The 27,218-nt window shown below is 35.1% G+C and overlaps 1 protein-coding gene across 1 annotated transcript in view; it reads left to right on the top strand.

The window, feature by feature from the left end:
- Positions 1-26,666, top strand: part of ADGRL4 (adhesion G protein-coupled receptor L4) — a 114,978-nt gene extending 88,312 nt beyond the window's left edge. The window contains exons 13-15 of the mRNA XM_003892108.3: positions 24,073-24,164; positions 25,556-25,724; positions 26,027-26,666. Of these exons, the coding sequence (XP_003892157.1) occupies positions 24,073-24,164; positions 25,556-25,724; positions 26,027-26,089 (324 nt within the window). The 3' untranslated portion in view covers positions 26,090-26,666. The remainder of the gene's footprint in view (positions 1-24,072; positions 24,165-25,555; positions 25,725-26,026) is intronic.
- Positions 26,667-27,218: the final 552 nt, after the last annotated feature.

Below are 27,218 nucleotides of genomic sequence, written 5' to 3'. Positions count from 1 at the left end.
AGACTAGCACTTGCTTTTGTATGGAGTTTCCTGCAGGCAATGTGCTTACTGGATTATTCTTCAACAGCAGGGACAGAAAAGATTATTATACAGTGTCCCTAATAATAAAATGATGGGGCAGAACACAAAGACTTGAGCTATTCTAGATGCACAGATAAGTTGGAGAAATGGAAAGAAGTTGCAGGGCTGCCTAGGTCATGTGAAGATATGTACAATGAAGAGAATGAGTTGAATGGAGATATGGATATTCGTCTTTGACAAATAGAAGAGACCAAGATGGAAATGAAATACTGTGATCACCAAGTAAATTATACATACCATCAAAGTGAAGACTGTCTCTTAAGCCAAGACTAGCAATGGTAATAAGAACTAGACTAAACCAAAATGATATCATGCAGCTCCCCCATAACAACAGGTGGTCAGATCCTTCTACCCTCCAAGCGCAGAGTTGTGGAGCCTTAGCAGTAGAAGACCAGTATCTCAGATCCAGCCATGCTGCCCCTACTCAAACACATATGCTCCAAGTATCTGGAAGGGAAAAAGAAGTAAACACCAAATTTTAAAAAATCTAAAATTACTAAAAGCTATGGCATGTAAATTTATGACAATCCCTGAATTAAAAAAAAAAAAAAAAAAAAAAAAACGTAACTTTTATGTCACAAAAAAAATCTCTACTTCACCAAGTAGGGATTCCTTTTTAAATGGAGTTCAGGTGTTCAAAACTGATCACCACTTGCCATTTTGGGGATAACAATGACCTCCTGATTAGGAGTTTGTCATCCTATGCTTTAGAATATTCTGCTAGGTGAAGACCCAAACCGTATGATTAAGTTCACCATGTTAATTGGGTGCTCTGGGCATGATAGAAAGACAAAGAAAATGTAAGAAATATCTTCTGCCCACTACAGTATGAATGAGAGGAAAAAAGACAACACGCATGATAAAGAAAAGTATGTAATTACATATAAGTGATACTGGTGAGATGTGAAGAGATCAGTATATACATCACAGTCATTCAATAATCTTCATTGAGATGTAGGACCTTGTTTGTGGATGTGACAAGAAGCAGGTTCTACTTTATATGATTGCGAAAGGTCAGAGGACTGCAAGTGTGAACTAAAACAAGCAGCCCTTGTAAGCATGCCAGATTCCTTTTGAGGGAGAACAAGGGCAAAACAAGAAGTAGTTAGCATTGTAAACCAGGCAACACCAGGCATCAACTGAAGTGTCATCATTATTCACAGTATTCAAGAATAATCTTTTTAAAATAGATTAATCACTTTTTAGTCCAGATTGTCATTAACTACTAAACAAATTTTTACCTCCACAAATAAACTCATCCATTTCTTCTCCTCCATGTTTATAGTCAGGCCCTTGCTATACCTCACTAGGATGCTAGTATTCAGAACAAAAATAAAAGGTTTTATTTTAATTTATAATTTATTTTATTTTATTTAACTTTCAAGTTCAAGGGTACATGTGCAGATTTGTTATATAAGTAAACTTGTGTCATGGGGGTTTGTTGTATGGACTATTTCATCATGCAGGTATTAAGCCTAGTACCCATTAGTGATTTTACCTGATCTTCTCCATCCTTCCATCTTCTACCCTCAAGTAGGCTCCAATGTCTGTTGTTCCCATCTTTGTGTCCATGTGATCTCATCATTTGGCTTCCACTTATAAGTGAGAGCATGTGGTATTTGGTTTTCCGTTCCTGCATTAGTTTGCAAAGGATAAAGGCCTCCAGTTCCATCCACGACCCTGCAAAGGACACGAACTCATTCTTTTTATGACTGCACAGTATTCCATGCTGTATATGTACCACATTTTCATTATTCAGTCTACCATTGATGGGCATTTAGTTTATACTGTGTCTTTGCTGTTGTGAATAGTGCTGCAGTGAACATGTGTCTTTATGATGGAACAATTTATATTCCTTTGAGTATATACCCAGTAATGGGATTACTGGGTCAAATGGTAGTTCTGTTTTTAGGTCTTTCAGGAATCATCACCATGTCTTTCACAATGGTTGAACTAATTTATACTCCCACCAACAGTGTATAACCATTCCTTTTTCTCCCCAACTTCACCAGCATCTGTAATTTTTTCACCTTTAGTAATAGGCATTCTGATTGGTGTGAGATGATATCTCATTGTGGTTTCGATATGCATTGCTCTTATAATTAGTAACAGTGAACATTTTTTCATATGCTTATTGGCCGTGTTTATGTCTCCTTTTGAGCAGTGTCTCTTCATGTCCCTTGCCCACATTTTAATGGGGTTGTTTGGTTTTTTTCTTCTAAATTTGTTTAAGTTCCTCATAGGTTCTGAAATTAGACTTTTGCCAGATGTACAATTTGCAAATATTTTCTTCCATTCCATAGGTTTTCTGTTTACTCTGTTGATAGTTTGTTTTGTGGTGCAGAAGCTTTTTAGCTTAATTAGTTCCCATTTGCCAATTTTTTAAAAGTGTAGGGGTGCCTGACTTACCCTGGCCTGGCATAGCCTTAGGTCCTGTTTATAATTTGGCATCATATTGCCACAGAGTCTGTTCTGGCAGTTTTATGACCTCCTGTTTTAACATTAATGCAGTCAGCTGTTGTTTCTAAACTAGAAATCCCCAACTTTTTGGCACGAGGGACCAGTTTTGTGGAAGACAATTTTTCCACAGATTGTTGGGGAGGGGTAATTGGCATTAGATTCTCATAAGGAGCAGGTAGCTTAGATCCCTTGCATGCACATTTCACAATAGGGTTTGCCCTCCTATAAGAAGCTAATGCTGCTGCTGATATGACAGGATGGGGAGCTCAGGTGGTACTGGTTCATGGCCTGGGGTTTGGGGATCTCTTGTCTAAGCTGTAAAAGAGAGTGGGTATAACAAGGTGTTTTTGACCTTCCAACTCATCATGTCCAGGAACTCAGTTTTCAGGTTTTTCTGGGGTCTCCTTGGCACACTGAGTCTATTCAGTTGATGAAGGGCTTCAAATTTTATTTTTAGTTTACATCTCAATCATAGAGCTATGCGTTTCTTGATTTATTTACTGCATCTTACTCAAGAATCATCTTGCTCAATAATCAGTGCCACTGTGCTGCACAACCTTAGGAATCACAGTTCAATTGCAATATGGTCTTCAAGGAGCTGCATTCACGTTGGAATCTCTGTGAGTGATGGACTCTGGAACTCTAAAACTTTGTGGCCCTCTTTTTGGTCACCCTGCAGTATAGAAGTGCCTAGTAAGTCTTCAGTAATTATGTGTATGCTTTAATTGAGCCACTAAAAATATCCATGGTAATAAATCAGGAAGCAAGATTAAGTGATCTTTCTGAAGTTATTTTTCGACCCCTAGCCTTGGGTTCCTAATATACACATGAAGTGAATGATGCCAGCCCTACATAACACGACTATGGTAAAAACAACAGCAACAATTTTAACTTATTTTTTAACAATTAAAAAAGGAAAATACACAACATTCTGGAGAATAATCTTATGGCATTCCTATACCTAATTTAATACATTTTTGTATTAAAATTAAATTAAAAGACCAATTTTAAAACCATGATTTTCACAGCAAAATATTATATGCAAGGGAATGTATGTGTAGCCAACTATAGTGTGTGTGTGTGTGTGTGTGTGTGTGTTTAGATCCTGATTTTTAAAATATTGGTGAATAAGTAACAGTATTATAGCAAGAGATGATTATAATACATGTGTGTGTTGCTACATAGAATTTGTTAGAAGTTTTTAGTACACTATACCAGAAAAAGTTTAGCTAAAACAAAGTAAATATGAAATATTGCAAAGAAAACCAATAGAAATGTAATAGAATAAATAATACTTATTTTCCAGAATAAAGACAAATTATAAGTGAAGCTTTGAATTTAAGTAGGTAATTAGGGGCAAATTTTTATGGCCTTATATGAGGGTTAAGATTGCTTTTATCGTTTCTCTGAACAAATCTAGAAAGACTTGTGCTCCAGAAAAGAAATCTCTATAGAGCAATCTTTAATCCCAGTCATTCCTACATGGGATCCTTACAGTTTATCCATAGAGTAAGGACTACTAGAGTAAGAACTATAGACTGATGCCTTAAATGGCATTTGCTTATTTTTATGAATGGAGCCCTGGGGCTTGCCTGGTTTGGGAATATAATGTAAAATGCCTTTGAGGTAATATGTAAATGAATAAGAAAAGAATTAGTTCAACACTAATGTATTATTATGTATGTTGTTTCAAACAAATATTTAAGCTTTTAATCTGTTCTGATAAGTGTTAACTACTTAGGTATTTGAACAGTAACATGTTCTGCATTGATCTTACTAAAGTACTTCTTCAGGTGTTTGGCTCATTAATATTAAAAATCTCTTAGAATTCTGAAATATGAACCAGTGACCTCATTGATTTTATCTATGAATCACTACATTTAAAATGTTAAGATTGTGACTGTACTTGAAAAGGCCTAGCCTTGCTTTTGAAAGCTTGAGCTGTACAAAAAAGAGGTTTCTAAACCTTTGTAAAGCAAGCTGCAAACGGAAGATAATTTCCATAATTTATTTCTTTATTCAATATTTTTAATCTTCAATGCTCAATTCTTTAAATTAAAACTATGTAAGTGATTAGATTCAAGTACACAACTATAAAGAAGAGTTTGTAAAAATAATTTAACTTTTAAATAGAAACTGAAGTTTCCCATAGACACATTCAGCATTGAAGAATAGCATTTGCTTGATTGAGGCAAATACTAATTAAACTATGTCCAAATAAGGCATTTTATTTAAAAACTGTGAGCTTTCATTTGAATTTAAATCAAAACTCTCATAATTGTGTGTTGCTGTATCATCACTACTCTTACCAACTTCTTTTCAAATCTGACCAGAACTCCACTCATTTTTTGTTGTAACCTCTAATTGTCCTTTATATGTCTACAATCTAATTCCCTTTCACCGGGAAATACTTACTAAACCTACTCAAAATGAATTTTTTATATGACCCTTACAAGATGGGCCACGTTTAGACATATCTGTTATTATGTGAGACATTCTTATTACATTTTTTAATAGCACAAATTGCCAAAGATAGGAAAAATGCAAATATTACAAGACTGTGCAAGGCAAAAATATGAATATGCCATCCTACACTCATTCTCTCTCTGTAAATACATTAATATTTACTCTGTATCCTTCTAGACCTCTGCTGTATGTGTATTTGATTGTAAACTCAAAAACCTGAATTGTCTATTATCTGTAATATATTGTATTTCTTTTTCCTTGTTAGAATATACAGTTCTACCCTCTTTTTATCATGTATGTTATGACTATGTGCTAATTTATTTAATAACTTTCCTAAGGATGAATATTTAATGTATTTCCAAAGTTTACTTATTACAAATAATACTGCACAGCTGCACAGATCATCTTTATTGCAATATAAGTTCATGTATCCATTACATAAAATTATTAGGAGCAACTTCTTAGAAGAAGAAATGCAAGTATATACAGATTTTAAAATTTACAATTTGCCCTTCAAAACAATTACTTCAGTTGATAGGTTCACCAACAATATATGAGAGTGTTCTCTTTCTGACACTTTTGCCAACGCTAGATATTATTTTCTACCGAGGCAGATAATAAAACTAAATGGTTTGATTGGAATATATAAACCAAAAAGCATTGTGATAGACTAGGATTCCACAGTAATGGCACAGTTGACACTTTGGACCAAATCTTTGTTGTGGAGGCTGTCCTATCTGTGCCATTACAAGTTTAGAAACATCTCTGGTCTCTACTCACTAGATGCCAGTAGCACCACCGCCATTTAAATATGACAACCAAAATTCCCCCTCCGTGTGTCCTCTGGGGGATGATATTCCCAGTTCTCTTCACTGGGAACCACTAGCCTAGACATGGATGTTAAGTATCTTGAATACGATTGTATTTTATAGTCCTCTATAAATAGCATACCATGAGAAAAATCATGAAAATCATGGTTTTGGCACCACACTTTAGATGTCCACATTAAAGTTATATTAGAAACACTACTCATTGTAATTTTAAATGTTATGGATAATGGCATTAACATTTTAATTACGTGTTTTAATTTAACGTCATCATATTTGTTGGGTGCATCTTTCAGTGACCTCTGTGGTTCAAGGCACTTTAATACTCTAATCTTTATCCATATTATGTATTAATAAGTATTTCAGTGCCTGTAACATTTTTCCACTTTTTTCATATTATTCTGACCTTCTTGAAACAATAGATAGCTGGAATTCAAAATAAGAAAAAGTGGAATTATAAAAAAACATAAATAATACATTGGTAGTTTTAATATGTTCCTATATATGAGAGATATATTCTTACTGGAAATACCTTCAAAGGTAATGTCCTTAAGACAGATATTAGAAAATGTCTTAAAAGTTGAATGAACTCATAGAAATTAGGAATCCAAAAAATATTTTTAAAAACTCTTGGGTCTCTAAAGCCCAGTTGGAAATAACTGGTTAAGATGAGATTCATCTCTAGTATTTCCTTCTAAATGTAGCTTTATAGTGAAGGATGTTGTATAATGATACGATGAAAGGGAAAAACTATGGATGTTGGTAAAGCAAGATAGTCATTAGAATTATTATTCACTTTACATTCCTATAGTCTTTTAATCTTTACAAAACACTTTTAATGTATCTCAGTTAATCCTATTGGAAGCTTCTGTAATACATGCAAATAGAAATAGTGACAGCATTTCATAAAATATGATGTTTTACTAGATTTTTACTCTATAATACTGCAATCTTGACTTATCTACTCAAAAATACCTAGAGGAATTCTGTTATTTATAACTTTTTAAAATATATATACTTTATGATCTAGGGTACATGTGCACAACGTGCAGGTTTGTTACATATGTATACATGTGCTATGTTGGTGTGCTGCACCCATTAACTCGTCATTTACATTAGGTATATATCTTAATGCTATCCCTCCCCCCTCCCCCAACTGCACAATAGGCCCCGGTGAATGAGATCACCTGGACACAGGAAGGGGAACTTTTTGAAGCTGTAGACCAATTGTTTGAAAAGGGCTGATTACACTAAGGCAAGTTATGTGCATTCTTTTGTAATTAACAGACAAAACTGTCAAGCTCCTATTCACTAACAATCCATAAAATCCTTAAACTTGGCCAAGAGCACAGTATAGGTTCTGATCATCTTTGGACTTCTGATCATCCTCTGAAAGTAACACGATTTCCTTCCCCAAGCTGATCTTCTACAAGAGGGAGACTTTCTTTGAATCAGTCTTTCTTAGCCATTGCAGAGCTCTTGTTCTACACAGCTGAAGATATTTAAACTTCTCCATAAGTGTTTGTCATATCCCTCTGTCCCCTTTAATATTCCCTGCAAAATATGAGTTACAAATTTTGAGAGAATGGACTGTCTGCGTGGCTTGGTCTTGATTTCTTTTTCTCATATGGAAACATTGTGCAGTCTAGTTTCAGGGCTTCCCAAGGAATAAACATTTAAGATTCTTTTTGATGCAAAAATCATTCCTCCTGGTTGTATCTGATCAAAATGACAACCAGCCCAGGCAAACAGGGACATGTGGATACTTTACCCAGAAGTGCACATTCAGCAGACCCTGTCTGCTGCTCAGCTTCTTTTTTCACGAGCTCTCCATATTCAGTCACACTGGCTTCTTGACGCGTCCTGAGAGGTTCTGTGTACCTTCCCATCTCAGCACCTCTGCACTAAAACATTCCCTATCACTTCCTTCTGTTCATACCTCCATCTAGTTACCACTCATTTGTCTTTCAGATATCAACTCAAACAACACTTTCCAAGGAAAGTCCTGCTTGACTCATTAGTTCATAATAAATCTCATTGTTAAATTCTTTCATAGAAGCCCAATTTTTCCTTTTGGAAAACTTTTATCATTCTATAATTACACATGTGTTAGTGTGAATAACCTATTAATATCTGTCTTCTCGAAGGAGTACTGTAAGCTCTGTGAAAACAAAACCTTATGGATTTGCTCCCAGTATATTATCTTTAGGGGTCAGCATGTAGAATTCACTCAAGTAACACTGTTGAATGAATAAATAAATGATGCACCAAGAAAGGTTACTCAGAAATGGTACTTTCTTCCCTAAAATGGAAATTTATAGAAATAAATCATCATGGACATGAGATTATTTTGAAAAAAAATTTCAGAAAAGTATGTGCAGCATTCATTATAAACTATCACTTTTACTTTATTTACTTTTTTCTTCAGAAATGATTACTATATCTACCTATATATATCAATCTATCTACCTATGACATGCTTTCAGTAGGAATTTTAATGCTGAGGCTTTACACTGAACTGAATGAAATGAAGTGCTGGCCAGACAATGTCAGAAGTTTTCAAAAGCAATATGGACAGTGAAGAGTACAAACAATGGGTTCTTTCCATGCCCTGAATTTCTAATATGTAGATGGGGATAATGGTATCAACTCTAGATACAGAGATACTGTTAAAAAACAAAACCAAATTATTAGAGCATTCTTTAAAAGTCAGAAAAGGACAATTCTTAATAATTTGGGGAACAGACTTACATCTCTTCTATTTTTGCCTTTTAAATGAAAATTTAAATTGGCAATAATTTTAGATATACCTTTGAATTTAATTGCGCAAGTTCTGTTTTAGCTTCTCAGCAAGCAATTTATATAAATTTATATTAAAGTTTTTATACCTTAAAGCATACAGTTTTATAAACTTCCTTTAAAATGTTTGATTCTTACTAACTTCTGTTCTTGTTTTCTATTGCAAGTATATACAAGAAATATTTTTCATTGCTTGTATCTTAATAAGAAAGAGTTCATTATGTAGTATTCATTGTCACATTACATCAAACAAACAATTACATTGTTGTAAATGCTCTTCACATGCAATTGTTCTCCTTTACCTTTATTCCTTTCCATGGTTTAAAATCATCTACACTTAAAAACCAGTGATAAAGATAAGCCCATGTAGCTCACTTACTCCCATGTGGGTCACTTTATTCTTCATGGATACAAATGTCCAGTTCTCTCTGCCTTTTGATTCTGTTTTCGAGACTTGTAAATTATTCCCTCAAACACTGAAACAAAAAATACCACTATTAAAATATTCCTAATGGAAACATGTTAAAAATATGAAGTGCTAATATTATCTTAATGCTTAAAATGATCATGTATTAGGATGGGATTTTAGCCATAATTAAATAGAGCAATTATTTAGCTATAACATGAGGATTAATTTCCTAATAGAGAAATATCCTGCCAACTTGTTGACTAAGAATTTAGTTGTGGCCTACCAGTGTGCCCAAGTCTTAGATTAATGAATTTATATCATAAAATCCATGAATCTTTAGTTTTTGTTAGATGCAAAATATTGAAAGTTGTTCAATGTGTCTATCCACATCAACAGATGTAACTTTATTATTTTTCCCTACTCAGAGTTATTCCTGGAGAATAATTATATTTGGATAATTTTGGCTATATCTCTTAGTTTCTATTGTCATATGTAGTATTCTGTTTCTAATTATATACTATTATGTCACAATCTGCAAAATGTGAGACAAAATAAAAATGTAATTTTTCAAAATGTTTAGTCAAATTAATGGCTAAATGCTCCTTTACAAAGGTTATTAAGGATACCTGGGATTTAAATATAGAGTCTATCCTTCACCCTTTTATTTATTCAACAAACGATTATTGAGCATCTTGTATACTCCAAACACTGTTCTAGGCCTTGAGAATACATCGCCGAATAAAACAGAAAACAGTCTTTGTCCTTGTGGACCTTGGATTATAGATCAGTAGTCATCAAAGAGCATGGTTTGTTTTTGTAAATAGTTTTATTGGGATACAGCCACACTCATTTATTTGTTTATGTATTCTCTGTTTTAATGGTGTGGCAGAGTTGAGTAGTTGTGATCAAGGCCATATGGCTCTCAAAACCTCAAACTGTTATTTTCTGGACCTCTACAGAAAATGTTTGCTAACCCCAGCTCTATACTAGAGAAATGTAAGAAAAGGTAGCTATCTGCCCTCATAAAATTCCCAGAATTTCATAACAGATTAATTATGAATATTTTTCTTATATTCCAGGTACTCTGTGGGTTACCCTTTGCAATATAGTTATTTCTTTCTTTCTATAAATTTCTTGAAGGTAGCCAGGTTTACGACCTGTAAATTACAGTTCTACCCCAGAGAAGTTTCAACAGAAATGAGGAATTGTTTACACAAATGATAAATGCTCAACATACTCTTGAATTATATCAATTTCAGTACTTATTTTTGCTGACATCACTTTAGAAGAAAGTCCTGAAAGTGGAAAATATTTCCCTCCTCTATATTAACAACATATTACCCAAAACTAAAGACTGACAAATGTAAGTTCTGGTATTTTAAGGTGCTATTGACAGGTCCAGTGAAACCATATCACAAAATGATAATTATCCAATTATCCAGTTGTTGAATAAATATACATTACATGTATTTTTGGTCACTTCAAATTTTGAAGACAATATGGAAGAACCATAATTCTGTATACATGTTATAACCATTACTGATAATAATTGATGTTTATTGAGAACTTAAATATTAGGCACTCTTTGGAGTACTTTACATCAGTTATATAATTTAATACACACAAACAACCTATAAGTACCAATACTATCCATGTTTTACACACAAGGAAAGCAAGACACAAATAATTAAATATATTAACTTTCTTGTAAGTATGAGAACTGGAATTTGAACCTATGAGTGTGGCTCTAAAGTCCATTTAGTCCATTTATTTTGAAGGTGCATTTGTTGCTTTCTTAAAACTGTCATATCATATAAGAAAGCGGTTTTCAACCGTTTTTGACTAAACATCCATCAGTAAAAAGTATGCACCTCACTAAATGTATGTTTTATATCTTGAAAATGTCTAGCATTTATTAGTTTACTAATATTTATGCAAATTATCTTATACAGTATATAATATATATTGTAAGACATACTTTAAAATATACATTTAAAGAATGAAAGATGAAATAACAATATTTAAAATAGATCAATATGATTCTCACTAAAATATTAGCATTTCATTTTTTTAAATGAAATATTGATTATACTTTAAATGCAGCAATTCAAAGGTATAGATCTAAGTTCAATACTTGGTTTAAATGACTATCAGGGAGCTGCAACCTCAAAAATACATTAAATCTGTACTTTCACATCAGGTGTAGCAGATCTACAACTCTAGGTACTCTGTTCTAATACTTATTTCTTCAGATCTTCAGTAATATTTTATTATTGCACTTTCTAGAAGTTTTTAATGGAGTATATAAAGAAATACATTGAAATTTGGTGCCATTATTTTATTTGTTTTCCATGTATTACTTCATGGGTTATTACATTATGTTCCATGTATTATTTTAGTTAATTTTATCATGAAGAACAGAGATTTTCTTCAATAGTATATGATTTTTTTTTTTTTTTTTTTTTTGACGGAGTCTCGCTCTGTCGCCAGGCTAGAGTGCAGTGGCGTGATCTCGGCTCACTGCAACCTCCGCCTCCCAGGTTCAAGCAATTCTCCTGCCTCAGCCTCCTGAGTAGCTGGGACTACAGGCACATGCCTCCATGCCCAGCAAATATTTTTGTATTTTTAGTAGAGACGGAGTTTCGCCATGTTGGCCAAGATGCTCTCAATCTCTTGACCTTGTGTCCACCCTCCTCGGCCTCCCAAAGTGCTGGGATTACAGGCGTGAGCCACCGCGCCCGGCCAATAGGACATGATATTTTAAAACTTCCACTATTAAGTAGAAAACATTACTAGACACTTCTAAATGTTTCATGGATATTCATAACTTTAAATATGACTGAAACTGGATCTAAATCCATGCTTCCAATTGTCGTCTTAATACTTGGAGTTTTGTAATACCATTTAATCAAATCTGATTAGATCTTCACAGATTTTAGCCATGATGGGCTTATATGGACTTGTTACACGGACTTGCAGCCTGGCTGGCAAATAACACACTTCAGAAGTAAGAAAAACGTCAGTTTGTCATTTTCTTGTTTGTATTTTCCTTAATAGTATTAATTTTAACACAGTGCACTTTGAGACATCTTAAGTCTTATTTGTCCATTTCATTAGGATTACTCTATTAAAACTAAATAGTGTGTGCTGACAGGCATGTATACAATATGATGCAGTAGGCTGAAAGATAAAGAGAGGGGACTTCTCCACCTTGAGGAAGAAATACCGCCTTCAGAATGGCTCAGCTCTGATATGGGACTTCACTCCATAGAACATGGAAAAAGTGAGGACACCAGTGTCATTCATTTTTTAAGTATTAAATTTTAATTTTTCCTTGGGAAAGTATCAGTTGGAATTCGAATGTGTTCTTTATGTACCCCAACTGATATTTTTTTGACAATCCACTTTGGAAATCACTATCATGAAATGGTTATACAGTTATATTTGGACTCTAAAGGATGGAAAGCTTTGTTGTTAACCAGAACAGGAAAAATTACCACCTTCTTTAATCCCTTGACCACAGAGAACAGTGAGGACACGTGTCTCCAGTAAAGGATAATTAGCACAGTACACTAAATCCTGTTGGCTATTAACAAGGGCTTCATCACTGGTATCATGACTAATTTGAATGAACACTAATGCAAAATTGCTAACTATATTAATGCTTACTAATATGTTGTTCCTCTCCTTTAACTATTTCTCAAAGGCAGTAATTGTTAGCTACACATGTAAATAAATGTTTGTATAATTAAATTCTTAAAATTGTAGATGTCAGTTTAGCTTCTCTTTATTGTTCCTTCATATGTAGTTTGGTAGCTTTGTAAAGTGCTCAGGAGCATAAACTCTATAACTTGTCTACTAGATATGAATGTTGGCTCTGTTACCCCCTAATTGTATTACCTTGGGCAAGTTATTTGACCTCTTTCTGCCTCTGTTGCCATAAATGTGAGACAAATACAATAATAAGAGCAACAACAGAAATAATAATGGTAATGGTGATAATATTAAGGCAAAGAATGCTTATCCTGGAAAGTTGGTGAGAGGGTTAAATAAATTCATAAATAAAACAGACTTGGAACAATGTCTGGCACATAGAAAATACTCAATTAATATCAGCACTCAAAAATTTAATTTGGGGGGTGTGGAGGTGATCATTTACTTGAGTTTCAGTATAACAGTAGTTTTTAAGTACATGCAGAATGCCACATCATCTCAGAGCGATTATTCATCTAATTGGGTTCCTCTGCAGTCAATGCCTGGTAGGACAACATTGCTGTTTACCAAAGTATAAATCTCAAGAGTTCACTGCATTTTTATGATACTGTTACTATCCCAGAGTGATCTATTAAAATTTTTCTCCTTTTGTGATATAAAGAGCCTACCTGAATATATTTATTATGGTTTCAGATGTTTCAATGTGTTTTAGATTACTTAATTTTTTTTTCACATAATTATAGACTGCACTCCCATTTCTCTGAGGTCTGCTTTCTGCTGAGCTGAGTGTTGGTAACCTCAGCAGAGAAATATCTTTTAGCTCTGTAGATATTCCCAAGTGTGCTAAATCCTCACCCTAGTGAGTGCTGAACATGATGAGGCTCATGGTGTTAGCAGAGAGACGCCTCCTAACAGTGTCATGTAGCTGTATGTGGGGCTGAAAGTTATTCTATCTTTCTTACAAATCTGACAATAGGTGACCAAACACTGGTATCATACTTGCTGTGAATTTTCACAAATGTACTAATACCATTTTATACCTGTGCATTATACATTTTATTTCTAACCATTATTTTACTAACAAAAGGTGTTTATCAAGTACTGGCTCAATCCACTGCTTTCATACACAACTGTACCATATGTACCAAGGAGTTTCCAAGGAGAAAGAGTTCTGCCAAGCCCAAATGTATCATTTTCTGGGTTCAGTCCCTTTATGTGCCCTTTCATAGACTACATACTTTTAGGACACTTTATCAGTTTTAACATATACACATATATTCAGTTTCCACAATAGTTGGAACATCTAAAAATTCAGCCCCTCTTCCTTTGAGGTCTCTTTCAAACAATTATAGATCAACCTGTGTGAAGAGGGTGACATTCCTGGGGTTTTCCACTAAGAAGTTTATGTCCTCACGTTATAAAAAGATCAGATGTGAACAAAACTTGAAAGCTATGAAGTTAGGGTTGATATGCCAGATGCCAAGTGTGTTAAATTTTAGATAAACAATGAATTAATTTTTAAGTGTAAATATGATCCCAAATATTGTGTGGAATTAATATTAATATTTGGAACCAAGATACTGGTATCCTATATTTTTATTTACAACATCTGGCAATCCTATGTGAAGGACATATAAAGTTAAGAATTTTACAGAAGAAATATGGTAGGTACTATAAATTAGTATTTATTTTAAACTGGATTTTAAATCTTACACAATTTAATATTAAGTTAAACCTTTTAAGATTTAAAATCAAGTTTAAAATAAATACTACTTTAAAGATAATTAAAACTATAATTATAGGGTATTTCATTTATATACATATACACATTGTATTTAGCCCATTCTCACACCACTACAAAGAACTACCTGAGACTGGGTAATTTATGAAGAAAAGAGATTTGAGTAACTCCCAGTTCCTCAGGCTGTACAGGAAGCATGGCTGGGAAACTTTCAATCATAAAGTGAAGGAGAAGCAAGTACGTCTTCACATGGTGATCAGAGAGAGAAAAATAGTGAAGGGAGAGGTGCTACACACTTTCAGCCAACCAGATCTCATGAGAACTCTATCACAAGAACAGCAAAGGGGAAAGTCCGCCCCCAAGATTCAATCACCTATACCAGACCCCTCCTCCAACACTAGAGATTACAATTCAACATGAGATTTAGGTGGGGGCACAGAGCCAAACCGTATCATACCTACACACATATACATGTACATGTGCGTGTATTTCTCCCTATATTAGTTTTCTATTGCTGCTATAACAAATTACCATAATTCAGTGGCCTAAGACAACACAAACATATTATCTCACAGTTCTGTAGGTTAGAAGTCTGGGTATAGCATGGCGCAGCGGTTTTTTCTGCTTAGAGTCTCACTGGGCTAAAATCAAGATATCAGTGTCTCTGGAGGGAGTGGGGAAGAATTCATTTCCATTTTTATTCAGGTTGTTGGCCAAATTGAGTTCCATGCAGTTGTGGGACTAAGGCCCCATTTCCCTGCTGACTGTGAGACGGGGCTCCTACTCAATCTGCAGAGGCCTCCCACCTTCCCCGACTCATGATGTCATTCATCTTTAAAGCCAGCAACAGCTGTTGGTGTCTTTTCCTGCTTAAATTTCTCTGCCTCCACTTCACTTTTGCCATATCTCTCCCACCAAATTTCCTCTGCCTCAAAGGCTCATGTGATTATATTGGGTTCAACCAGGTAATTCAGGATCACCTCCCTATCTTAAAGTTTATAACATTAATTATATCTATAATATCCCTTTTGCCATATTCACAGGTTCTGGGAATCAGGGTGTGGATATTTTTTTGGAGAGGGGGGCATTATTCTGCTTTACATCACCCAATTTTCTGATACTCTGTGATAAGCATTGTAACTAAGGCACTTAATATGGTAATCTCAATTGGGAAATGGTTAAGAAAAAAAAGTAAATCAGACAGAAGACAAAACCTGTACTACTTTGATTCCAACTTAACTCATGGACAATTAATAGAGCATAATTTAAATTTTTGATGCTTAAATTAATGACTACATAGGTCCAAGCATGGTGGTTCACGCCTGTATTCCCAGCACTTTGGGAGACCTAGGTGGACAGATCGCTTGAGCCCAGAAGTTTGAGACCAGCTTGGGCAATAGGGCAAAACCCCATCTCTACTTAAAAATCCAAAAAATTAGCCAGGTATGGTGGTGCACACCTGTGGTCACAGCTACTTAGGAGGCTGAGGTAGGAGGATTGCTTGAGCCCAGGAGGTTGAAGCTGCAGTGGACTATGATTGCACTGCTGCACTCCAGCCTGGGCAACAGAGCAAAGACCCTGTCTCAAAATAAGTGCATACATACATACATAGTGATTTCTGCAGTGGTATAATGATTGAGAATGAACAGCTGTTGTATATAACTATTCAGTAGGCCAGTGAATAGAAACCTATCCGTTGTACATGGCAAAAGCAGGTCTGTCATAGGCCAGTTGACTTGAAGGTAATAAAACTATTTGAAAGAACAAAGACGTTGTAATTATGACACATCCTTAAATGAACCAGATTCTGTTGGATATATATATGAAAAATTTAAGCATGGGTCTAAAAGTGCCGTAAGAGAAATATTTTAATTTTTTTCGATGAGATCTAACATCAGCATATAGATGGCTTCATCAATTATTGAGAAAAAAACTAAGAAAGGAAAAATGACTGATTGGGATGCTTCATTTTGAAGTCTGATTTTGAAGCCTTTGGGTTGAATGTACCTGTAGGTCTAAATCCTTCAGAATTCGTTGTCATTCTTTCACCAACTCATCTACTTAAATTTCTTTTTTTTTTATAAAGACACTTAAAAAATTTTAACATACTGTCGAACAACAAAATGTATGTGCTAAGCTTTGAAATACATGAAATATATGAGCTGCATGTATCTGAAGTTAAGAAACAGGTCTCTTTATAGATAAATATCACTTAAGATGAAATAAAAATGACTTTAAATTTAAAATATCGCTTTATCTCAAGGGTTAAGTGTTCATGACTTTGAGTGATGTTTTTTTTCTTCACAGCTATTTTTATTCTCTTCTGTATTCTGAAGTGCAGCATTGAATTTCAAAGTTCTTATACTTGCCATCTAAAGTCCTTGCCCTGTTTATTTCTATCAAAATATCATGGAACCCAAGTTGACAATCTAAAATCGTTAAAAAAAAAAGAGACAAAAGTGATAATGAAGGAATGTTCATTTATAAATCATTAGTTATCCCTGGTGCTTTTGTGGTGCTAACATTTAGAGATTAATAAAGGGACCACAGTGAATTAAATAAGCACACACAGGTATTCACTAAGGAGTAAAAGTGCATCTCATTTGAAAAGCACTATTTTCTTAATTCAGAAGAATACCAGTGATTTTTCTTACATTTTGAAGTATTACCCAAGTCTGCTATCATGATGTTAGACACTGTTATGTAAACAGTGCTGATAGTATGTTTTTGTTTGTTTGTTTGTTTTTTGTTTGTTTGTTTGTTTGTTTGTTTTGAGAGGGAGTCTTGCTCTGTTGCCCAGGCTGGAGTGCGGTGGCACGCGGTCTCTGCTCACTGCAAGCTCTGCCCCCTGGGTTCACACCATTCTCCTGCCTCAGCCTCCCGAGTAGCTGGGACTACAGGCGCCCGCTACCGCGCCTGGCTAATTTTTTGTGTTTTTTTAGTAGAGACGGGGTTTCACTGTGTTAGCCAAGATGGTCTCGATCTCTTGACCCCCTGATCTGCCTGCCTCGGCCTCCCAAAGTTGATAGTATCTTTCTAGCTGCTCAACCCAAAATGCAGACTTTTATCATCTATTCTGCAAGTCATTACCTCCAGGTTAACTGAAAACTATTTTTTATTATTAGAAATGCTTTCTAATTCTTTATCATCTTTTTTTGAGGTATCCTTTTTTTTTTAACCTCACCTCAAACGCTTCATATTTATTTTATAAAATTCCCCAAAGATCTTTTTCCATACCGTGTAAGCTTTATTTCCACCTCTAAGTACATAAACTCATGTGCCTTTAGATGTCTTTAGGTGATACTGATTCTTTATTTATAGCTTTGACACTGTTAGAAAAAGGATTTAAAGTAGCTTATATATTTATGGATAAAGAGAGGGCACAGACAATATAAAGGAGTAAATATGAGTTTTGCCAGTTACCTCAAATTTGCTGGATATTTTAATATGACATTGGGGGTAACTGGGCAACGGGGGGTAACTGGGAAAACTTGTATTTTTCTTAATTTACAACAACTTTGCTGAATATTGTAATATGACTTTGGATCGTATAATTCAGGAAATTTTGAGTAATGAAAGAGAAACATATTCTAAATAATTTAGGTAAGTATTTTTCTGGTAAAAGTTATTATTCTGAAACAAAGTTAAAGAAAAAAGTTGTTACGGACTGTTGTTAAATGGCATGGGAGACTTTATTCAGGACTGTTGTGATAGGTGTCAAAACTACGTCAAGGGAGGTAGATTGGCCCAACGCTGAAATCAGGGGATTTATAGCCAAGGTGCCAGTTAAGGGTAATGGAATAATTACTGAGAAGGGACAACATGGGTAAGGGGAATTCTTGCTAAACTGACTTAACAGGATTCCTACTGAATGGCAAGTCAGGGTGACCAAATATCAAGGATGTGAGTTGAAGAATTTGACTAGGTACTGCGAATGATCAGTTTTCAGTAGTGAAGAGATTCTCTCTAAACTGACTTATCAGGAATTTTACTAAAATTGGACTCCACAAGATCAGACACTGAAGCCCAAGGTCAAGGCTTACCTAGTTGTGAAGAGGGCTCACAGGAACCTGGCTCGAGCTTGGTCAAGGAGAGTGTCAGTTTTTTAATGACCAAGGCAAGGGAAGAACACGTTGGCATACAAAGTTCGCATTGTGCAAAACAGTAAAGAATACTTGTCATTCTCTACATTTCCCTGAAATTAAACTTAGATCTGATTTTATCATTTGATTTTTGGTTTTTTAATAGAAGTACATGGCACCGAGTAGGTAGGCAAGATGGCATTTAAACAGAGTGGTGAGGGAATGAGCCATGGGAATATCTTAGTGCCCAAATTCAGCTACCCTATGGCATGGTGCATGGGGTACTGGAAAAACTATGGCGAACTCACTGTGAGTGGAGTGAAGTGGTCAAAAGACAGGGAAGTACTGCTTGGGGGAGGAGGTATAGCAGAGATCAAATCATTTTGTGTCCAGAATTGATGGGTTCTTTGTCTTGCTGACTTAAAGAATGAAGCCAGGGACCCTCGCAGTGAGTGTTACAGTTCTTAAAGATGGTGTGTCCGGAGTTAGTTCCTTCAGACATTCAGATGTGTCTGGGGCTTCTTCCTTCTGGTGGGTTCGTGGTCTGACAAGCGTGAAGCTGCAGACTTTCATGGGGAGTCTTACAGCTCATAAAGGCAGCGTGGACCCAAAGAGTGAGCAGCAGCAAAATTTATTGCAAAGAGCGAAAGAACAAAGCTTCCACGGAGTAGAAGGGGACCAGACAGGGTTGCTGCTTACTGGCCCCGCTGCCTGCTTTTATTCCCTTATCTGACCCCACCCACATCCTGCTGATTGGTCCATTTTACAGATAGCTGATTGTTCTATTTTACAGAGAACTGATTGGTCCTTTTTAACAGAGTACTGATTGGTGTGCTTACAATCCTTGAGCTAGACACAGAGTGCTGGTTGGTGCGTTTACAATCCTTGAGCTAGACAGAGTGCTAGATGGAAAAGTTCTCCAAGGCTCCATCCGGGTCAGGAGCCCAGCTGGTTTCACCTGGTGGATCCTGCACTGGGGCTGCAGGTGGAGCTGCCCGCCACTCCCGAGCCAGGCCTGCACTCCTCAGCCCTCCAGCGGTGAATGGGACCGGGCGCCACGGAGCAGGGGGCTGCGCCCCTTGAGGAGGCTCAGGCCACGCAGGAGCCCATAGCAGCGAAGGAGCTCAGACATGGCAGGCTGCAGGTCCCAAGCGCTGCCCCCCGGGGAGCCAGCTAAACCAGGCGAGAATTTGAGTGCAGCACCGGGGGGCCGGCACTTCTGGGGAACCCGGTGCAACCTCTGCAGTTGCTGGCCCAGGTGCCAAGCCCCTCACTGTCCTGGGCCAGCGGCGCCGGCACGCCGCTCCATGTGCGGGAGCCCGCTGAGCAGGCGCCTGCCAGAACTTGCACTGCCCTGCGAGCGCCACTCGCAAGCCCCGGGTTCTGCCACCTCTGGCTCCACACCTCCCCACAAGCTCCCGCCTCAGCCAGCCCAGAGAGGGGCTCCCACGGTGCCACGGCGGGCTGAAGGGCTCCTCAAGCGCCGCCAGAGTGGACGCCAAGGCCGAGGAGGCACCGAGAGTGAGGCCTGCTAGCACATAGTCACCTCTGAATTTCAGACCTTAAAACCCACTGTGCGATCTTTTACTTTAACTCTGAATGACATAGGAGGCCATTGGAGGATTCTGAACAGGGAAAAGATGTGGCTTACATTTTAGAGAGATCAATTTGAGTGCTGTGATGAGATAGATTATAGGAAAGTAAGGACGGCAGAAGAGAGATCAATTAGGAGGTTTCTGAAGTACTGCAGAGGAGGCATAATGGTGGCCCTTTTCAGGATAGTGTCTGTGGAAATGGTAAGTAGTTGGTGGTCATATTCTGAATATGTTTTGAAGGTAGAAATAAAGAGTTCACTGACTGATGACAGAATAAGATAACTTTTTTTGAGATGGGGAAGATTGCAGAAAAAGATAGGTTATTTGTGGGAAGAACAGCAGTTTGGTTTTTGACTTTTCTTTTTTATTTTATTTTATTTTATTTTTTGAGATGGAGTCTCACTCTGTCACCCAGGCTGGAGTGCTGTGTTGCCATTTTGGCTCACTGCAAGCTCAGCCTCCCGGGTTCACGCCATTCTCCTGCCTCAGCCTCTCAAGTAGCTGGGACTACAGGCGCCCGCCACCATGCCCGGCTAATTTTTTGTATTTTAGTAGAGACGGGGTTTCACCATGTTAGCTAGGATGATCTCGGTCCCCTGACCTCGTGATTCGCCCGCCTTGGCCTCCCAAAGTGCTGGGATTACAGGCGTGAGCCACTGCGCCCAGCCGACTTTTCTTTAACTCACAGTGCCTATTAGACTTCCAAATGAAAGAGTTAGATTGAGCCTAAGGACAGACAAAATGGACATGTAACATTAGAATGAAGGTTTCGGAAGTACCTGTCTTGGGACTTAGCATTGAAACCCGGATTTAATCAGTTATAATGCATTAGTAGATCAAATAATGAAGGGACAAAAAATATTCTATGGAGAAAAACAGCATAGGAAGGTTTGAGGAGCTAAGAAAGTGACATTCCTATAAACAATTGATAAAGGCCAGGAGTATACTAAACAAAGCAAAGAGTGGCATGAACCATTGGATCTGAACACCTAGGAAGTGAGAATATATAGATAGGTCTAATGATTGATGTCCACAGTAATCATTTATTTCTCTGTGTCTTCCTCCTTTGCTTCTACTAGTCATCCAAGACTGGCTTAAAAATCCCTGTTTAGGGTGCAATCACCTGGGTTATTTCATGACACTAAGTAAACAACTACATAGTGCTTTCTGAATCTTGTTGCACTTGCCTGTTTTCTGGTCATCTTCTCCAGCATACTATAAGTTCTTTAAGAAGAAGGCCTATAGTACACGAATAATTATTGAACAAACGAGTAAATAAACCTTTGCACTTCAAATAAAATCTAAGTGATAATTGTCCCTGTCCTCACCCAACTCATGTCATGCCACTCTTCACTTTGTTTACTATACTTCAGCCACCTTTATCAATTGTATATAGGAATATCACTTTCTTAGCTCCTCAAGCCTTGAGGATTTTCCTCTGCTGTTTTTCTCCATAGAATACTTTTTGTCCCTTCATTATTTGATCTGCTCATGTATTATAACTGATTAAATCTGGGTTTAAATGCTGAGTCCCAAGACAGGTACTTCCTAAACATTCATTCTAATCTTACATGTTCATTTTGTCTCTCCTAACAGTTCTAATGTGAGAATTAATAGCATTTATCACAGTTTGTAGATTTATAACGATTGTATGATTATTTGTTTACTATCTGTTTCTCAATAGAATCTATGAGAACAAAAGACCATGTCTGTTTTAATCATTAATAGGTACCTAGCCCTTGCCACTGCACAAGACACTTTATAGGCCCTTTAAAAAATTCTTAGCATAAGTGAAAATAAAAAGTTCCACATATTTGTATTATTATCACTGAATGTGGATTATATAATCAGTATGTTTGTGATTTTGGGATAACATAAAACTATAACACCTTTTGATAAACATGTTTTAATCTGTTTTCTCCTAAATTTGGGAAAATATGTGCTAATGGAATAAGAATTAGTCTCCCACTTGCCCAGCAGCACCTGGGTTTTATAAGTATGTAAACATTTTCCATTTTTTACGGAAAAAATGTACTTTCAAGATTTGGATCACCTCAGGGAATGTTCCATTTCCTTTCTTCACTAGTTCAGCATGTGATGTAGAAGAGCCTATCCAAAATGAATGTGAACTTCTGAGACACCATTAATATGAGCAACTATTTTTCAAAGTCAGTTTTATTGAAAACAGAAGTTTAAGAAACTTAAATAAATTACTATTTATGTGGAAATTACTATTATGTGGTAAATTTGTGGATCTAGAGAACAGTTTTTCTTATCATTTACTTTATCTTCTAACTCTTTGTTGAGATAACAAGATCAATATAAATACCTCATAAAAATTATTTTAGAATTTTCAAACCAATAATGGTTAGGCATATATTATTTAGACTAAATTTTACAACTCTTATTTATAAATATATGTGTATATATTTATAAAATTAAATAGAGTTATTTCCAAATTTATACAAAGAAGCTATAGCTATTGAAACTTAGAAAATACTAAGTATTCCAGTTTCGTGAGTATGAAAGACTACTTATAAAATTAAATATTATTTAATTGTCATTTCAGTTAATTATTTGAGCATACAAAGAGGATGGAACTATCACCTAAATCAATTTAAATATTATTTATCTCACCTCTGCAATTGCTAAAGTATGGAAGCACTACTATAATTAGGATTAATTACTCATATAATTAGAAGTAATGGACATTTGGAAACAGGAAGAAGAGACTAGATCCCTTATTCCTCTGAGATTTCCTCTCAAGGACCCCTCCATACAAAAGTGACAACATGAAATTCTCAGGCCCATTATTTTATACTGCTGTTTGTAATACTAAAATATACTAAATTTCATTTTGAGAAGATACATAAAACTCATTAGAATATAGAAAAAAGAAATGTTTGAAAACTGTAAGCTTCTGAACTGCTAGTAGAAGAATTAGCTGAAAATTATAATGTTGCACCTTGCTGTTGTCATTTCAAAGGGTCTTTGGAAAAATCTGCTTGAATTAATAAAATATATTTAATAAGGGATTAGCCTTCCAACTATTTCTATAGTATTTAATATTTTAAATTATTGATATGCTCATATTAGAATATATATACATTTAACATATACCCCTCATTTAGCCTTCTAACACTGCAAATATGACTTGTAGGTCCTCAAAACTATAGAAAAAGGAAAATAAGAGGAAACTTTTCATAATGCAGTCACAATAAAAATGTTGACAACTCTTCGATTCTATTTAGCTCATTTACAAACTATAAATAATAGACTGTATTTATTAACATTTATTTGCCTAACAACAGACATTTAATTCATTGATTAACATTTTGAAAGCATCCAAGGTTAAATAAAAAAAAAAAGAAATATTAACATTTGTATTAGGAGAGAATCTAGATAAATCATATGAGAGAAAGTACATTCAAACATTTCCTCACAGTAGAAATTGAGAGTGCTTTGTTGAGTTTTCTTATTTCTTTTCAATCTTTCAATTTTTCTTTTCCAGTCTAAATTTTTAAAGGGTTGACAGAAGTGTCACTAATATGTTTCTTCAAAGAAACAGTATATAAGTTACTGAACAAAAATTCGATTTCTTTAGTGTTTATACACCTTTCCAAACCAAAATTTACCTTAATGTTTATATTAATCGTATTAGTGGCAGCAGATGATACTCTTCAATCTTTAGGTATGATGATAACATCTGAAGAAGTTTCATAAACAAGTTGCTTTCACTACCACTTGTACTGATAATATTCAGTGATATTATAAAGAACTATATAAATGCCATGATTTTTAGTTCCTATCTTACTGAAATCTTTACTATTTATTTTCTTTATATGTATCTAATTTAAAATGAAAACTATATCTTCTTTGAAATTAATTCTTTTTCCAGGTTAATCTCTTGGCTTTTGGAGTTATTATATACAAAGTTTTTCGTCACACTGCAGGGTTGAAACCAGAAGTTAGTTGCTTTGAGAACATAAGGTAAATGTGTCTTTAAGTTCACTTTTTTTTTTTTTTTTTTTAGTAATTAAAAGCTGTAGTAACTCGATAATTTTGGGAATTATTTTTAAATGATTTCGTACTTTACCATACTTAAAAGACATATTGGAAAATAGCATTTAGTACGTATATTAAGACTACAATTACTACAGATTAAGTGGTAAGAAGCAATTTTTTCAAACATACACCCTTTGAAAGGGAAAAGATGATGACTGTATTTTAAGGCAAGGAAGGCCTTAGTGATTTTCTTTTGTAAAATGTTTTTCAGAACTTAATAACTGTTTCTTTTTTGTTATTCCTAGTTTACATGTTGTCATGACTTTTCCTTTACACCCACCCCCTCCATCCCACCCCCTGCTTTAAAACTGATTTATTGAAACCTTGAAAATGATTTGTTCAGGAAGAGCTGAATTATGCTATAGGGAACACTGGAAACAACGTACTATTTGTGTTGCTTGGGAACACTCCTGTAGTTTCAATACCTTGCACAAGATTTATAGTTGGGATTTAGTAAATGTTTGATCAATTACTTTCTTTTAGTCCTCACCAGTCATGGTTTCATGTAGTGTACTGGTTTTAATAAAGTTGAAAATGATTCATTTTCTGAAGTATACTGCTAAAATATCTACTGCAACGAAGAATGAATCGACTAAAAATGAATGAGAGAATAATCATTAGTTGCTTCATTTCCAAGGCAGTGTCCTTAGTGAGCAGGATAGAGTATTGTTTTGCCAAAAGTCACAGGCATTCTGCTGAAAAGATTTAAGAGTGGTGTGTGTATTTTTTCTTTAATTTTTAAGAAAACAGTATTCTGTAATGAATTTATCTTGACATATTTTTGTATTGCAAAAGCAAAACAAAATAAAACAAAACCCTGATTTTATATCCTACACGTTCTTTTCTTCTAAACCTGAAAGGAAAGCAGAGCCTCCTTTGATGTCATAGATATGTGCTGACCCCAGTCCACATGGTATACTTTTCAGAGTTTCTTAGGGAAAATACTTCCTAACAGATATATGTCTTACCTTCAGGAATTCCTGCAACATTACCTTTGAAATCAAAGCATGCACACTGCAGTACACCAGACAAAAATATTTTAAGATTAAGGAAATTGCTTACTCTTAAACATAATTCCATGTTTTGGTACTAGTAATTTGACTTTGGAAGCACATCCCTGCCATGGTTCAGTAGCATACCCTAAAGGCTGTCCCACTTAACTGCAGCACAACTTAGCAGTTTTGAATTTCTATTGGGTCTTTGTAAAAGGTTTCTTGGTTATAGTGAAAACTCACCTCCCACATAATTTGAGTAATTTGGGAGATGTGTTAACTATATGTGGCTTTCTTCACTGACGCATTTCTAATATGTGATAGGTCTTGTGCAAGAGGAGCCCTCGCTCTTCTGTTCCTTCTTGGCACCACCTGGATCTTTGGGGTTCTCCATGTTGTGCACGCATCAGTGGTTACAGCTTACCTCTTCACAGTCAGCAATGCTTTCCAGGGGATGTTCATTTTCTTATTCCTGTGTGTTTTATCTAGAAAGGTAAACAATTTCTTATTTTGGTCGAGTCTAGTATATTCATGTAACATCAGTTGCCGAATTGATAGAAAATTCTTACTATCATAGATTTATAACTTCTGCCTTTATTGCCTAAATCACCTAGCTGTTCATAGGAAAATATGCTTTTTAAATAACCTTGATATTAGAGATATAAATAACTTAAATGAGCATATTCTGAGCTATAATACTTTAGAAAACCACATATAACAATTTATTGTGATTTGAAAAAAAATTAAATGTGATTGTTATGTAACATTTCTTCCTTTCCTTTTTTAAATTTTTAGATTCAAGAAGAGTATTACAGATTGTTCAAAAATGTCCCCTGTTGTTTTGGATGTTTAAGGTAAACACAGAGAGTGATGGATAATTACAACTGCACAAAAATAAAAATTCCAAGCTGTGGATGACCAATGTATAAAAATGACTCATCAAATTATCCAATTATTAACTACTAGACAAAAAGTATTTTAAATCAGTTTTTCTGTTTACAGTATAGAAACTGTAGATAATAAGGTAAAATTATGTATCATATAGATATAGTATGCTTTTCTACGTGAAATGGTTCTGTCAAAAATAGTATTGCAGATATTTGGAAAGTAATTGGTTTCTCAGGAGTGATATCACTGCACCCAAGGAAAGATTTTCTTTCTAACACAAGAAATATATGAATGTCCTGAAGGAAACCACTGGCTTGATATTTTTGTGACTCATGTTGCCTCTGAAACTAGTCCCCTACCACCTTGGTAATGAGCTCCGTTACAGAAAGTGGAACATAAGAGAATGAAGCGGCAGAATATCAAACAGTGAAAAGGGAATGACTGTTAAAATAATAAGATGTATTTTGAATAAACTTGTTTTTTCTGTAGACTAGCTGAGAAATTGTTGACATAAAATAAAGAATTGAAGAAACACATTTTACCATTTTGTGAATTGTTCTGAATTTAAATGTCCACTAAAACAACTTAGACTTCTGTTTGCTAAATCTATTTCCTTTTCTAATATTCTGAAACAAAAAAGGTTTACCTCCACAAAATGAAAAAAAAGCAAAAAAAGATCTGTTTCTAAGGTTAGACAGAGATATATACTATTTTCATATTTATTTCACAGATTGCGACTTTGGATATTTAATCAGTAAAATACAAATGTGTCAAGGTATAATATTGTTTATGCCTATCAATGTAAAAACTGTAATAAAGCTGAAGTATTCTATTCTATTACCTTTCAGTGAAGTGAAAGTTATACTATCTCATTAGTATATTTGAATCCTTTATTATTTTTAATTTTAGAAATATTGCAGTTCACATTGCAATATTCCCTTTTAATTTACTATTTTAAAAGGGGTATTATAAATATGAAAGTATTTATAAAGTGAATTGCTATTTTTTCTTTTCAGAAAAGTACACATTTAAAATTGTTATTGTTAACAAAGAAATCATGGAGAACTATAGAGGTTTTCACAGTGGATCCATTTTCTGA

This window comes from Papio anubis, chromosome 1 (assembly GCF_008728515.1).
Source record: "Papio anubis isolate 15944 chromosome 1, Panubis1.0, whole genome shotgun sequence".
Classification (NCBI taxonomy): Eukaryota; Metazoa; Chordata; class Mammalia; order Primates; family Cercopithecidae; genus Papio; species Papio anubis.
The sequence above is the reverse complement of the archived record's forward strand: the minus strand, read 5'-3'. Positions and strand labels throughout refer to the sequence as shown.